The 15,896-nt window shown below is 47.9% G+C and overlaps 2 protein-coding genes across 8 annotated transcripts in view; one reads left to right on the top strand and one right to left on the bottom strand.

Moving 5' to 3' along the window:
* Nucleotides 1-15,896, top strand: part of RRP8 (ribosomal RNA processing 8) — a 68,445-nt gene that overhangs the window by 2,920 nt on the left and 49,629 nt on the right. For 3 of the 7 annotated variants that reach the window (XR_004970401.1, XR_004970399.1, XR_004970400.1), the window contains exons 5-7: nt 140-246; nt 328-424; nt 646-987. Coding sequence is in view for 3 of the 7 variants with exons in the window: in XM_036325251.1 (XP_036181144.1) it covers nt 140-246; nt 328-424; nt 646-765 (324 nt within the window). In the remaining 4 variants the exon portion in view is untranslated. Of the gene's footprint in view, nt 1-139; nt 247-327; nt 425-645; nt 1,064-7,020; nt 9,112-15,896 lie in introns of those variants that run through there. The other 4 variants (XM_036325251.1, XM_036325250.1, XM_036325249.1 and 1 more) reach the window with 2 other exon arrangements.
* DNHD1 (dynein heavy chain domain 1) overlaps nt 11,801-15,896 on the bottom strand; it is a 54,603-nt gene continuing 50,507 nt past the window's right edge. The window contains exons 36-42 of the mRNA XM_036326874.1: nt 15,656-15,842; nt 15,337-15,453; nt 15,048-15,249; nt 14,165-14,256; nt 13,855-14,004; nt 12,820-13,640; nt 11,801-12,629 (exon numbers count right to left, since the gene is read on the bottom strand). Of these exons, the coding sequence (XP_036182767.1) occupies nt 12,276-12,629; nt 12,820-13,640; nt 13,855-14,004; nt 14,165-14,256; nt 15,048-15,249; nt 15,337-15,453; nt 15,656-15,842 (1,923 nt within the window). The 3' untranslated portion in view covers nt 11,801-12,275. The remainder of the gene's footprint in view (nt 12,630-12,819; nt 13,641-13,854; nt 14,005-14,164; nt 14,257-15,047; nt 15,250-15,336; nt 15,454-15,655; nt 15,843-15,896) is intronic.

Genomic DNA, 15,896 nt, shown 5'->3' with positions numbered 1-15,896 from the left:
GCCCAGCCTGCATGTGCTAATCTCTAACACTCCCTCTTTCCTCCCTGCCCACACCCCATCCTGGTGTCCAACCTACCACTCGCTGCTGGCCTTCTCCTCCCCAAATTGTGCACCTCATACACCACCCCACTACCCACAGGTGCCTCTGAAGGATGAGTGTGTAGATGTGGCTGTGTTCTGCCTTTCGCTGATGGGAACCAACATCAGGGACTTCCTAGAGGAGGCAAATCGAGTGCTGAAGCCCGGGTAAGAGCCTCAGGACACAGGTGCATGTACATGTGCACATGCGTGCGTCTGCACTTACACAGAACTTTCCATTCTTCTCAGGGGTCTCCTGAAAGTGGCTGAAGTTAGCAGCCGCTTTGAAGATGTTCGGGCCTTTTTGGGAGCCGTGACCAAACTGGGCTTCAAGATCATCTCCAAGGTGAGGGCCCAAGAAGTCTGTCCTGTGTTTGTCTCATGTGGCCCTTTTCAGGGTAATGGTGTTCAGGAAGAAGGTCATGGGCACAGACATTTGCTTCTTGAAGGCACGACTCATGGGAGAGCCCTGGGAAGCTTTCTGAGCAAGGGTGGGACATAGACGGAGGTGTTTTTTTAAAGAATGGGGTGAGGAATTGGGGCTCACTGTGTCTTTTCTGCCCCTAGGACCTGACCAACAGCCACTTCTTCTTGTTTGATTTTGAAAAGACTGGGCCCCCTCGAGTGGGGCCCAAGGCTCAACTCTCAGGCCTGAAGCTTCAGCCATGTCTCTATAAGCGCAGGTGACCTCTGAACCCCTCTTTGAAGGGGAAGGCAAGTCTTGAACTCCGTTGTCAGAACTCCGAAGACTATAACCAGCCAGGCTGTGACCCAGGACCGGTACCACCCTTCCTCTATCCCATGAACGAAGTGTGATGAAACCCCTGGTTCAGCCCCGCTCTGCTAAAGGATTCTTGGTTGCAAGAAGCATAAAATCACTCAGGCTGGCTAAAGAATAAGGAGTTTATGGTGAGAACACAGGGATATCTGGGAATTATGGATCCCCTAGGTGTCATGGAAACTAGATTATTTGGAATTCAAGGCATCTCTGGGTTTGACTCTTTTTTTCTGTCTCTTAGAGCCACATGGGCTTTCTGTCCTGGTGTCTCCATTCTCTCTTCTGATCTTCTGTCTGCAGACCAGCTTCCTCTGCTTACTCATAGCTGCTGCTTCCTCACCTTTGGTCTGCTTCGTGGCTCTGGACAACGAGTAGCCCATCAACATCCTGGCTCAGAACAACAAACTGGGTTTCTGAGTCAGGACCATTGGATTATCTCTGCACTAAACACTTCTTTCCCCTCTAGTCTCATCTCTACCTTTGGGGCTACATGACCCAAACATGCCCAGCATCTGTTGTTGTCCTGTGGGCCCCTAGTGTGTGTCTGGCTGAGAGCACAGATTTTAGAATCAGGTGGGCCTGGCTGAGAGTCATTTAATTTTTTAATGTCACATTCTTCATTTAGAAAATGGTAGAATTCCTGTCTCATGGATTGTTGTGGGCCAACTGAGGAGATCTATAGCTAGGGCTGAGTACTGAGGAGGTGCTCAGTAAACTACAGATGTAGCTTATTGTGTGTTGTAAGCCTCATTCTCTAAAGACCTCCGGACTGGGTTGGAAGTTGGAGGGTAAAGAATAGATTTGTTCTATTCCTCTTCGTGAGGAAGATTCAGAGAACTCAATATAGGCCTTTCAACGGGCTCATTTAATAAGATATTTAGAGATTCTTGATAGAGTCTGAGCCATCCTTGGAGAGTGGTGGTGAGGGAGTTGGGTCTTTTCATCAATAACCATCAGTTAATGCCACATTGGGGTGGGGCATTGGGCTGTTTGTTGGCAGATGGGTCTGTCGTTTCTGCCTAACACTAGGTCCAGATCAGCAAGTCCTAGGAAAAGCTATAGGCAAGGAAGGCTCGTGCTGGAGAAGATGAACTGGGTTAATACATCTTCGGTGGCTCCTAAAAGGAATCTTCCATGAGCCCGGGTATAGACACACAACCTCTTGTACCTACTTCCAAGAAACACAGGTTTCAGGGCTCTGAGCCAGTTGGATGCCTCCAGAAGGGGATGGAGGCTTTGAGGCAGGCTGTTGGCCAGAGGGAATGTGTGGAGGCGGGGCTGTGAACCATTCGGCAAATACTGCACAGAGCCATGCATGTGCTCTTCTCTCTGCTGAATACTTGGCTGACTGGCAAAGCCTTACTCCTGCCTCCAAACAACCTACATGCTTTTTAGTCCATCACACCCAAAGCAGAATGAGTGTCTTAGCTGCACTCAAAGTACTACCTGAAGAGTGCAGCTTCGGCATTTAAACGCTTCATTGTGATTGCTGTGTGTGTTAGGCTGCAGTCTTTTCAAGTTACATTGATCTTGGTATTCCCAGAGCTTGTCACTTGAATGACAGGGTCCAGTTGAGTGGGATTGATGGGAGCAGGAGTGTTGCAGGAACCCCCATTTGGGGCACAAGATAAGGCCACTGTGATGATGGAAGAAGTGGGCAAATGGGAGAAATTCAGTAGATAGGATTGGTAAATATTAAGGGTTGATGAGAGAGGAATCTGAAGTGAGTCTGGTTTCTGGCTTGTACAACTGGGTGAGTTGGCGATGACATTCAAAGTGTTGGGTTTTAAGTCCCTCTGATGTTCACTTGGAAGCAGGACATACAAACCTCAGGAGAGCCCTCGCTGGTGTTGCTCAGTGTTTGGAGTGTTGGCCCGAGTGCACCAAAGGGCCTTGAGTTTGATTCCCAGTCAAGGGCATGTAGCTGGGCTGTAGCTGTAGGAGGCAACCAGTTGATGTGTGTCTCTCTCCTCACTGTTTCTCTCTACCTCCTTCCCTCCCACTCTCTGAAGACCAATGGAAAAAATATCCTCAGGTGAGGATTAACAAACAAAACAAAAGCCTCAGGAGAGGTCTGTGCTAGGGATTTGGGAGTCGGCAGCCCAGAGGTAAGAATTAAAGTCTTAGGAATAGGTAAGGTATCCAGAGTAAAATAATGAAAAGAGAAAATGGCTCAGAATAGAACTGAGGAGCATTTAGGGGATGGGTAACTGGAAATGAACCAGTAAGAGTGGCAAGATGAAAAGGTTGGGCCAGAGATGGAGGAGTAAATCCAGGAGAGTGGATTGTTTTTATTTTATTTTATTTATTTTTTTAATATATTTTATTGATTTTTCACAGAGAGGAAAGGAGAGGAGTAGAGAGTTAGAAACATTGATGAGAGAGAAACATCGATCAGCTGCCTCCTGCACACCTCCTACTGGGGATGTACCTGCAACTAACATACATGCCCTTGGCCGGAATCGAACCTGGGACCCTTCAGTCCGCAGGCCGACGCTCTATCCACTGAGCCAAACCGGTTAGGGCAAGTGGATTGTTTTTAATATGCTTTTTAAAATTGATTTTAGGGAGAGGAAGGGAGAAGGAGAGAGAGATAGAAACATTGATGGAGAGAGAAATATTGATTAGTTGCCTCTGCGCATACCCTACCAGGGATCAAAGCCCACAACCAACCCGGGTATGTGCCTGATGACCTGTTGGTGCATGGGACTAGATTCAACCAACGGAGTTACATTGACCAGGGCAAGAGAGTGGTTTTTGTTTTGTTTTTAATATGGAAGGAATGGGAAGGCTGTCAGCTGTCAATTGCTGTTGAGAAGTCTATTAAGATGAGAAATCAGATCGTGGTGGGATGAGGACTGCTGAGTAATGTTGAGAGCCTTTTTGAACATATACTAGTATAGGTATTATTCATGAATTTATAGTTATACAATCAGGCCAATGGTGTGGCTGTCTGTCTACTCAGGAATCTAGGTGTAGCTGTAGAAACTGAGCACTAAGATGATCCAGAGTTGGAACCTTGCCGTGCAAAAGAAATTAAAGGAAAGCAAGCAAAAGAATTTCAGACTATTTGCAAGTAAGTGATTGCTATACTGGGCCATGGAATTTTGTAGGACAGGTAGGAGAGTGAAAACAGGAGTAGGTTGTTACCCATGTTGTAACTGAACAAGTGACCTGGGAGGATGGGAGGCTGTGGTCAGAAATTGGAATACTTAAATTATAATTATTGGAAGCAGATCAGCTCCAGGTGATGGCAGAGTGCAGCAACAGTGGTGAGTGCCTGAGAGACATTCAAGGGAGGTTGCCTGAAGATTGGTTAATGGACTGAGGGCTCGGGTATTTGTGTGGGGGGTGGGCTGTTGTCTGTATGGACTTTGCACTTGTCTAGGATGGTGGTAGAAGTTGGCATGGAACAGGTGCCAACCTCTTGAAGGAGGAAACCAATCCAGGAGATCTGCAGACAAAGGGAAGGAGAGAATAATGGCATAAGTTTCAAAAGTGCTGAGGGTTCACACAGCCTATTAGAGACTCATTTGGGAGTGGAGCTGGCTGCCGGGCAGCTAAGATAAAATACCCTGACAGTCCTTTCCAGTTTTTCAGGACTCATCAGGGATTACTGGGGAGAGAGTATTGTGGCAGCTCCATGGCCAGGAGCCTCCTGGAATAATGGGAGGTAAGCCACAATGTCCAAGGGATGTGTGTGGTAGTAGGGCATCTCACTGTAGGGCACATCACCTTTTATAGCTCCATATCCATGTTCTTCCCCAAATATATTCCTAGATCTTGACTAATCTTCCCTGTTTTCTTGTCATGCTCAACAGAACAGCCGGGGTCTGCCCTCCTCCCTCTTTTGCTTTTCCCCCTTATGCTTCTCCCTTGGCCTATTCTGGCACCGGCCACCTGAGTAAATATCTCTCTGGGTCTGACTCAGACCCCAGGTTCACTCTAACTCAGCCCAGCCCCCAGTAGTGGCCCATCAATCACCCTGATTATGAAAGCAGCACTCCCTGAGCCTGACCTGGGTCCCCCCTGCTTCATCATCAACTTCAGGACAAGCTTTTGTTCAAGTCCTTGCCTGGATTTCAGTGTCTAATGTTGAGATTCTAGAATGAAGAGAGAACAATATATGTTTCTTTAAGAAATAGCAGTATGCCAGCTGTTTAAAGAACAATGAGACCAGTTTAAGGGACACTTTGAGAACAGAGGGAAGGAGTGGCAAGAGTAGTAAGAGGCAAATGAGAATGGGAGGGTTTGCCCTGTTGGGAAAGGCAGTAGTTCTCAAACTTTAGAGGGCAGTAGAATTATCTGGAAGGCTTGTTATAATGCAAATTGCTAAACCCTCCCCCAGTTTCTGATTCAGAAGGTCAGGATAGGGCTTGAGAAGTTTCTGGTTGCTTTGATTTTTCTCAGTGAAGCGGGAAGTAGACTTTGAGTTGAGAATGAGAATAGGGGAAGGGGGTTGGAGTTTTGAGGGGAGGAGAACATGAATATTGTTTCTAAGAGAGGGAATGAATGAATTAGGAAAGTACAGCATGATTGCTAGTAGTATGAATAGCACACATAAGGTACAAGGTCAGAAAGAGGATAGGATGGGAGGAAACCAGTGTAAGATTGCTTTCTGGAGAGCTTGTTACTGTGAGACAGAGTACACCTGGACTGTCAGAACCCACCCACTTCTTGAGGGGCAGGCTGTTTTCTGTCCTTTTACCCCAAATCTAATTGGGGATTACACTGGGACCATTTGGGACGCCTGAAGTATTTAATCCTACAGCCAAAAAATGATGAGCCTGGAGTCTGACTCCTGCCCTGGAAATGTAGAAGGCTAGCAGAGGCTCACTGACTGCTTCAGTATGGAGCCAGAGGAGTGCTGCTGCTTTTGCATTGGCCTGCATTCCCAGAATTTGCCGGGGCACCTGATGTATGAGTGTATCCTACACGCCTTGCAGGAGAGAGGGACGCATGGGTGGTCTTGGGTCCTGTCCAGTAGGACCATTGGAAGAGGCAAGGAGACCTCAACACAAAGAAGGTAGGAGTGTGCCATATGGACTGAGGAGGAAGTTGCAGGAGACCACCCAAAATAAAGCTGCATCACCAGGGTCAAGGGAACAGTGTTATGCCCCCTTTAAACACCTGCCTAGTCCATAGGGCACAGAACCACCAGTCAATCAAGAACTGTTTTATTCCCTGACCTCTCTGCACTTGGGCCCAAAGCAATCAGCAGCTATTAGGTGGAAAAGAGCAGAGATTATTTTGCCCGTCCCCATAGCAAGCTCTTGGACTTAAGTGGAACAGAGTTGGGAAGGGAAAATAGTTATAGCTACAGCAGGTGCAGATTATTTATTGTTGCATAGGATTAAACATTCTAATCACTTGGATTTGTGTTTGTATCTTAAAAAGAGCACAAGACTGTCAACTAAGAATGAGCTGAAAAGTCACAGGCTTGCTACAGCTCTTTTCCAGCACAGGGCAAGAGTACCCCCAAATGAAAAAGGTTTAGAGGGGTGAGAGATAAGTTGGATTTGGATACTAGGCTTATTAGCATCCCCTTTAGAGGCTTATTGCTTCTGCAGATATTGGTGAGCTCCAGCTTTTGTTCCTGTAACATAGTCCTAAGAGAATACAGTTCCAAAAGAAACATGATCTTGGCAGACACACAACTCGGCTCCAAACACTCAACCATTTCTGTATTCACACAAAGCCCTTAAAGCTTTTAAGAAACTTGTAATTAGACCTTTTTATCCCCATGTTGCCCTCCTTCCCGGGTGACTTCTCAGACTGGCCACCTGGTTCTAGGATATTTGACAAAACTGCTATAACCGCCTTACTGGTCTCCCTTCTACCCCTCCAAAGCAGTTCATTTTGCACACAGCCAAGTGATCTTTTTTAAATGTAAATCAGATTTGTCACTTCTCTGCTTAAAATTCTTCTATGGATGCTCATTGCTCTGAAAACAAAAGACAACTTCATTCCCAGCCCCTGTGTGATCTTGCCCAGGCCTCCCACTCCAACTGCATCTTAACTCACTCCTTCCTCACGAAACCCCAGCCACACGGGGTTTCTTTTCATTCCTCCAACATTCTAAGCCTTTTCTGCTCTGGGTCTTTGTGCATGCTGCTCCATCTTCCTAGAGTGCTCTCCCTGATGAGCTCATTTTCATCTTCCAGATCTTCACATCAACATCACCTTCTGTGGAAGAAACTGGCTAGGTGCTCACCAGAATGTCCTTTCCCTGGACAGTTAAACGCCATTTCCCTGCGCCTCGCATCAAGGTGGGGCAGTGTGAGTGGGCCTCGTCAATGGAAGGGAAGTAGAGATGTTTCACTACCAGACCAAGGCAGTTAAAGAGCAGATGAGCCCTCTCTGTATTGTACCACCCCCTCCTCCACCTTCCAGGGTGACCTTGTAGCACATGTTTGAAGGTGATTGAGTAACAGCATAGAAGAGGTTGGGATACCTGAGTCACTCTTTGGGAGGAAAGCTGCTTGCCTAAGAACATCCACATTGAACTTTGAACAGAGTAAACCTCTACTGCAATAAATTAATGAATTTTGGGAGATTTAGGGCAGTTAGCACTGGCTAATAGATCTTCTCTGGTCATCCTATCCACCTTTCTCTTAATCACAGAACACTTTTGTTTCCTTTGGGTGCTTCAAACATGTAATTACCTTAGCAAATACTGGTCAGTACTTTCCACCTGTGCCATTAATTTTAATCTTAATTGGGGGGGAGGGGCTGGGAGTGTTCACATCAGGAAGTTGAGATGCTTATTTTACCAGTTACATTTTGATTGTGACAAGAAAGAAAAAAAAGCCACTAAAGAATGTCTTACACTAGAATTTCCTTCCTATATCAGTAGGAACCTGAAGGTTAGTGTCTGTGGGCAATTGGTTCTGGAACTTCAGGATGTTAGCGATTAGGTCTCTGTCGTTCTCTAGGCCTTTTGCTTCTCATATTCACAAGATGGTATGTTTTTGATTAAGTGGGGACACCCAGCTTACTATTTACTAATACACCTCTTGGGAATCTCACTGATTGCCTCAGTCTTTTTGGCCTTCAAGGCTCCTTCTACATCAGTCGCGACCCTTTAATACAGTTCCTCATGTTGTGGTGACCCCCCCCAATTCCATTGTTACAAATTGAACATAATTAAAGCATAGTGATTAATCACAAAAACAATATGTAATTATATATGTGTTTTCTGATGGTCTTAGGCGACCCCTGTGAAAAGGTCCTTCGACCCCAAAGGGGTCGCAACCCACAGGTTGAGAATCGCTGTTCTACATTGTTAATACTCTGGTGTAAGTATGTTCCATTATTCCCTATAACAGGGGTCCTCAAACTATGGCCTGCGGGCCACATGCAAATACAAATATTGTATTTGTTCCTGTTTTGTTTCTTTACTTCAAAATAAGATATGTGCAGTGTGCATACGAATTTGTTCATAGTTTTTTTTTAAACTATAGTCCGGTCCTCCAACAGTCTGAGGGACAGTGAACTGGCCCCCTGTTTAAAAAGTTTGAGGACCCCTGCCCTATAACATGGCTGAGACAAAGGTCAAGTTCCATTCCCTGTCAGGGCACATGCCTGGGTTTCGGGCTCAATCCCCAGTAGGGGGCATGCAGGAGGCAGCTGATCAATGATTATTTCTCATCATTGATGTTTCTATCTCTCTCCCTCTCCCTTTTTCTCTGAAATTAAAAAAGAAAAGAAAAAAACAGGAGATCTATGGTTAGGCAACAAGATTTAAACTTGACATCAGAAGCATGATCTATATAATAAAAGCCTAATATGTCCCCTCAACCGGGTGTTCAACAAGGGGAGCGGGGCCAGCCAACCACCCACAGCCCCTCCCCTCAGCTGACCCCACCCCTGATTGAGATGGGGGGGAGGTGATTGGGAGCAGGGCCAGCTGGCCAACCTCCTTCTTCCCATCCCCCTGGCCAGTCCTGCTCGATAGACCCTGATCAGGGCAGGCCGGCCAGACCCTACCTGTACACAAATTCATGCACCAGGCCTCTAGTGATCTATAAAAGAAAACGAATAAATTGGACTGCATCAAAATGAAAAACCTTTGCTCTATAAAAGACCCTGTTAAGAGGAAGCTGCAGAAATAAATTAGTTTCAGGTGAGCCACAGTGTGCTAATCAATGACATTTTTGGTCTTTGAATTATTAGTGCATATAGTGTACAGAGTCGGGCACAAATTTCCTCATCAGTTTAGATATGCAAATAAAATTCAGCTCCTTTCTCAATTACTGATTTTCTTCACAAGTCTCACTTCTGTCCTGCACTCCATCAAAGAGTGGAAAAGCTAGAAATAAATTTAATAGTCTCTAGGTTTCATCTATCCTTTTTGAAATAAATACTCAAAAACTCAAATTCCTCCATTCTACCTCTGCTTCTCTGCAAGAGTCATCTGGGTGTAAAGGGAAGGGCATTTTGATATCAGAAGGAAGGGGTTCCCTGGCCTAATATTGATTCTTGGGTGTGCACAAGCTGGAATCTTATGGATACAGTTGGCCCAGTGTCATACCTGGGCATTCTGCCAACATTTGCTTCTAAGGCTGATGAATCTGTCTTGTCTTTTTCAGCTGTCAGGGCCTGCCCTCACCCCCACCCCCTTTGCTAATTTGGCCTCCTTGCAACAACACTGTTCCAACACAGTGATTTTCTGCCTCATACTCCATTGAGCCTTAAAGCATCTCTACTCAGCATCCGCACCATTTGGAATCAAAAGACACCTCTTCCTGACCATACTGCTCTGCCCTCGTAATGCTCCTGGGGCCTCGCTAAGTCTGGGCTGCAAAGCAGTTCCCTTCTAAAGCCCCAGGAGGCAAAAGGGCAAAAGCCTCTTTAGTCCTAGTATGTCATTTTACTACTCTGTCCCAAGGTCCCTGGTCATGCTGATTTTGTCCCACTCCTCTTGCCTCTACTCCATTTATCCCTATCCACTGGGACAGGACGCACATATTTCTCCCCTTTGTTCTGTGTCACTTCCTACTTCCTTCCATTGTTTGGGACTTGAATTTCCTAAATAGGATTTTAATTTATCTGGCAGACCGAAATTGTCAAATCTGGAACATGTTTACGCAGTAGTCATTGTATTTGGACTATACTAATAACCTCTAATTGACTTGGGTTGGGCATAATTCAAGAATGAACTTCAGAGAATGGTGTGGATTTGTAGAAAATATTCTGTACCAACCAATTTCAGATAGTTTTACAGGTACCTCATCACTCTTTGCTCCCACTGGAGGGTATATAGAAGTGATGGTAAACATGGGTAGAGTTCATTTATCCAAAAGGACTTCTTCAATATTCTGCTAATCTCCTTGCCTGGAGGAACAGGCATGCCTCTGGTTGACCACAGGAAAGAAAAAGAAATGGCTTCTGAGGAAAGTGGAGGCTTTTGCTCTGTTTCGTCTCTTGTTCCAAGGCATCAGTTGCACCACAGTCACTGTGAGTGGGTGACTGTGAAGAGGTTGTGCTCTGACACCCATTACATACTTGATTTGCATTTCCTCCTACCATGTAGCTTATCCTAGCCAGAGGGAGATGAGTTGTACCTGGTAAATTTGGGTGCTGGGGGCAAGGAGAGGACACCCATGTAGGTCTTTAGCTTTGCCATACTTTAACCCAATTTTTACCTGAGAAGTTTGCTCTGGGATAGTTTGTAAGTAATCACATAACTATTAATAACTAAACGTATTAACGTAGAACTCAATTCCTAACTCCTAACCTGTTTCTCTCTCAGATTGCCCATCTCAGTTAATAACATCACGATCCACCCAGTTGCTCACACCTAAAATCTAGGACTCATCCCAGATTTGCCCTCTTCCCTCGCTCTTCACATCTAACCCATCAGCAAGTCCTGCTGGCTTTGCCTCCAGAATATTTCCTAAATACATTCATTCTTCGTCTCCACTGTTATGACTCTTGTCCAGAATTCATCATCTCTTACTTGAATTACTTCAAGAGCCTTCAAACAAATCTTCCTCCTTGTTACCTGGATTTTCTCCCACCATAGAACAGCCAGGGTCATCTTTGAAAAATTCGGATTAGATCATGTCATCTCCCACCTAATACTCTCCGATAGATTTCTCCTTATGCTCTTAGAAAATACAAGTATATTGCCATGAAAAAGCTCTGTGTGACACCCCCTCTCCATACCTTTCCATCCTTTGGCTCACTCTGCCCCTCACTGACCATGTTCTAGCTACACGTTCTGGTCCTTGAACACCCCAGGCTTGCTTTGCCTCAAGATCTTTGTACCTGCCCGGCCAGCGTGGCTCAGTGATTGAGCATCAACCTATGAACCAGGAGGTTGCAGTCAATTCCTGGTCAGGACACATGCCCACATTGCGGGCTCGATCCCCAGTGTGGGGTGTGCAGGAGGCAGCCGATCAATGATTCTCATCATTGACGTTTCTCTCTCTCTCTTCCCCTTTCCTTTCCTCTCTGAAATCAATAAAAATATATTTTTAAAAAGACATTTAAAGAAAAAAACACCTTTATACCAACCGAGCACTGTACTGGAAACAACCCTTCCTTTTAAATATACCACCCAAACTGTATTAACTGCTCCCCTCTAATCACCCTCTAACATATTAGCCTACTTTATTTTCCTTATAGCACTTAAAAATCATCAGATTCAACTTATTTATATGTTGGCCTTTTTAAAAGTGTTTTTATTGATTTTTAGAGAGAGGGAGAGAAACATTGATGAGAAAGTAACATCAGCTGCCTCCTACTGGGAACAACCTGACCAGGAATCGAACTGGTGACCTCTTAGTGCATGGGTTGATGTTCAACCACTGAGCCACACAGGCCGGCCTATGTTGGCCTTTTATTGTCTGTTTCTATTAGAACAACCTCATTAGTGCCTGGAAGAGCACCTGTTCAAAGGGGCACTCAACAAATAATTGTTGAACAGATATAGGACCTTGTATCTTATTTTGCTTGTTTTGGGGGTGTATGGCTCACTCAGAGAATCCATCGCAGAGGAAGAGATGACTGGTAGGGCAGGATTGGGTCTGTCCCAATAATACCACTAAGTGCCGTAATAAATCATTTTGAGTTCTAATGTTATCCCTTTAAAAATACCCTTTGTGGATTTAGCACAAGTGCTGAGACCACAGCAGAGCGCTGGGGAAGGACTCGGGATCCTGCGTGTTAGCCATCCCAAGATCTGCGTAGGCATGACCAATCCCAGGCCCCTTTCTTCATAGTCCCCATACTACCCTTTCTGTTGCCAGGCACACACCCACTTTCTTCTACCTTCTTGTGAACACATCTCTCCTCTATTGTGCACACTGCTTTGCCCTCAGTGTGTCACACCCTCAGTGTGTCCACACGGACATTCCTTATAAATCTCAGAACTCTTTCACTGAATAACTCCAACTTTATTTTGGTTGAGGGCTTAGGACAAGGGTGGGCTGCACACATGGACTCTCCTTTGAACACAGATGGCAGGGCTGAGCTTTGTGGGCAGGGGCAGGTACATCAGGATATTCTTGCTGTGCAGCCTAGCAGTGCCCAGGGGCCCTTCCATGTACACAGGACAGGAATATACAGCCAGGCCGGCAGTGGGTGGCAGGTCATTGGTGTCCCGAGCCTGGGTGCTGACGCTGACTGGAGGCAGAGGACTGGGCTGGCTGGTGGGACCATCCTTCAAGGCTCCTACTAGCGGATCCCATTGGGCATTCCAGAGCTGTAGTCCAATCAGCAGCACGGCTCCTGTCTCTGGAACCATGGGCTTTGGGCTGCTCACCACCTGGGGACACCAAAAAGAAGCTGGTCAGGCAAGGCTAGGAAGCTAAGGGGTCTTCCTAGATTGGGAGCAGAGAAGCAGATGGGGCCACTGAGGGGAGAGGGTCACCAAGAGGCCAAGTAAGATAGCTTCTTGGTGTAATCAGGAAGGTTGAGGGGGCGGAATTGGAAGTGAAGGGGCTACTGGAAGATACCTGAAGGTGCAAAGGGTTGCTGTTCAGCTCCTGACGTTTATGAAGATGCCTAGAGCTGAGGCCTTGGCCACCAGGCACATTCAAGCTAGGCACATGGTCAATGGGGACCATAGCAAAGGCAGCCTCCCAGCGCAGCGACAGCAGCAGGCGGTGCGGGTGGCGAAAGGCTGATAAGTGAAAGATGCGCTTTGCTGCTGCAGTGCCCTCGCCCAGGTAGTGAACCAGCAGCTGCCCACGGCGTGACAGCTGTCGCAGCCAGTGCCAGGGCGGCTGCAGCCAGGCAGGCGCATGGCGTCTCCAAGGTAGGGGTAGGCGACCAGTCCACAGAGCATGGGCCACCGCTACACAGCGTTGGGAGACGCACGGGGGTGCGCCTTCCAGCTGTTGTAACAGGCAGTTGAGGTCCCCCTGCAGTGTGCTCACCAGCTGGCTCAGTTCCCATACCTCCATCTGAAGGAAGCCCTCCACAGCCCGCCCCGCGTCGTACCCTATCTCCAACCACCCGGCACCAGGGGCACCAGACTCGTCTTGGCTAGTGGTCTGGGTCAGCAGAGCCTGCAGCGACTCCAGTGTCTGCTTGGCTAGAACCAGGCGCTGCCGCAGCCGCCTTTGCCTTTGCCTGTCGGTGTGTCTGGAGCCATCCGGTGCAGGCACCCAAGTGAGCGAACACTGTTGCAGAGCACGCAGGAGAGCACGGCTCTGGCGTCGCAACAGCCAGGCCTGGGGCCCAGCACTCAGCCCACAGGTCCTGGGTTCAGGTGGTGTGGGGAGTTGGTGCATCTGGGCCTTGCATTCTGACATAGCATCCAGCTCCTCTAGATCTTGGAGGTAGAGGTGAGGAGTGAGAGACAAGGTGGACTCGACCCACCCCAGACCCAAGGGAATAGGCCTTCCTCTGACAGGTTCAGCCACCTCCCCACAACTATGTGAATACCGCCCCCTCCTGCTCCGTTGTTGCCATGCTGTTCACATTCCCAGGAGGATGGCACTACACTGCTTTCCCCCACCCCAACACAGATACCTGATGGAGCTTACCTGGGCTGGGTATCAGAGTGGCCAGCAGATACTGGGGTGTGTGTGGTTGGTCCCAACTCCCCCTGCTGGGGCTCAGGCAGGCATGTATGAGGCTAATCAGGGCCTCCCTGTCCTTGTTGTCTCCCAGAGGACCCCCATAGAAAACCGAAGCTGAAGATGAGGGTAGAGTCCTCAGTTCCAGTCCCTCCAGTTTCCACCACTTCCCAAACCAAAGCGAAAAATGATGTGCCAGTCTCAGTACTCCCACCTCCACCCCTTTCCAGAGCTGTCCTGGGGGCAGATGACTACATGGGGGACAGGAAGGTCTCACCAGCCAACTCCTCCATGGCAGCATGGGGATTGCTAAGGCTGGCCCACAGCTGGTCTTGCATCTGAAGGACCTGGGTCAGGGTCACTTGATTCCTGGGGGAGGGGAGCAGGAAGTAGGGTTTCAAAACCATTTATATGCTGAGGACTCACATCTTTCCTCTCTCCTGAGCTCCTGACTCACGCGGGCTCACTAGTCATTGCCACTTGGCACCTAAAATACAACTTGCTTTCAGTAGAAATCATTTCCCTCCACATCCCCCCCCCAGTTATTCAAGGCAGAAATCTGGGAGCCATCCTTTGACTACTACTCTTCCTCACCCAATATATACTCTCTACCACTGCTATGCCTACCCTAGTCCTACCACGATGATCTCTTTCCTTGAGATTTCCGGAGCCTCCTAAAGCTATTCTGCTTGCCTCCAGCGAAGTCCTGTCTGCCCCTTCCCCTACAATGAAGCCAGAGTGATCGTTCCAACAGACAAGTAGGGTTGTATTTCCTCTCCTACTTAAAACCCTTTTGTGGTTTCCTACTGTCCTCAGTATAAAATCAGTCCCCTCGCCATGGTCTTAAAGACCCTCTACCACAAGCCTCACCTCTCCCACTCAACCCCAGCATGTCCACCTTAGGCGCACTGTTGTCTTCTCCCTCCTGCTGAGCTTAGTTCCCTCTGCTCAGAAAAGCCCCATCTCCACTTACTCTGCCTCTGCTTATAAGATTCAGTTAAAAGCGAGATCCCCAAGTCCTTGGAAAAGCTTTTCTTGGCTTCCCCCTGCCCTCACACTTCGGTGCTCCCTAGAGGTGAATCCAGTCTGTGGGAAAACACTCAGTGTTTGCTTCGGGAGTGACTGACCGACCGACTGAGCAGAATGGGTGGGGTCCTCACCAGTGGCCCCTGTGTGCCTGCAGCTTCATTCCATAGAGCTGCCGGTGTAGCAGGAGGCCATGTAAGAGGAGCAGAGGCAGCTTCCTGGAAAGGGGTTGCACATCGAGGTCTTGCTGGGCTAGCTCCACATTGTTGAGCAAGACATGGCCCAGCTCCAGGGACTGCTCCCAGAAAACAGGCATGCAGTGCTGAGTCAGCACAGCTGGAGAGGAAGGAGAGTGCTGAGTCAGCACAGCGCAATTGCCCTCTCCCCTTCCATCTGAGAGCGTTTGGGGGCAGGGCTCCTCACCTGGTAAAGAAGCAATAGACTCTGCAGGCACAATAAGCCAAAGACGGAAGTCTTTGTGGACCATATTCCTGCTTGCAGATGGGGCTAAAAGCAGTTCTAACTCCAGGTCTGAGAATACTAAGGGTCAGACATGGGACTGAAATTAATCACTGGGTAAAGAGGGTCAGATAAGTCTAGAGATCGGACTTGAGGCTAAAAGTTCAGGAGTCAGATACAGGGACAGGCTTGAAGCTAGGGGTTGGTCATGAGACCTGAGAGTTCAAGCTTAGGCCCAAGTGTAGGAAAGGGTCCTAAGAATATCTCTCAGCAACAAACCCACCGTGGGTTCCATCCAGCAGTCCCAGCAAGGGCTGTAGCAGCTCTTTTGGCCAGTGAGGCATCAGGTGACAGTTCTCCAGCACCAGCCAATGCCCTTTGTACATAGCCCGGCCTAGAGTGCTGACCACAGCGGAGACCGGGTTCCAGGCCTCAGAGCCCAGGGCTATCACCTCCAGATGCCTCTGCCCCTGAGAACCACAGAGAGATGTCAGAATAACTCAAGATGATACTGGGGTGCCCCA

The sequence above is a fragment of the Myotis myotis genome, unplaced genomic scaffold, assembly GCF_014108235.1.
Source record: "Myotis myotis isolate mMyoMyo1 unplaced genomic scaffold, mMyoMyo1.p scaffold_m19_p_10, whole genome shotgun sequence".
Taxonomy (NCBI): Eukaryota; Metazoa; Chordata; class Mammalia; order Chiroptera; family Vespertilionidae; genus Myotis; species Myotis myotis.
The sequence above is the reverse complement of the archived record's forward strand: the minus strand, read 5'-3'. Positions and strand labels throughout refer to the sequence as shown.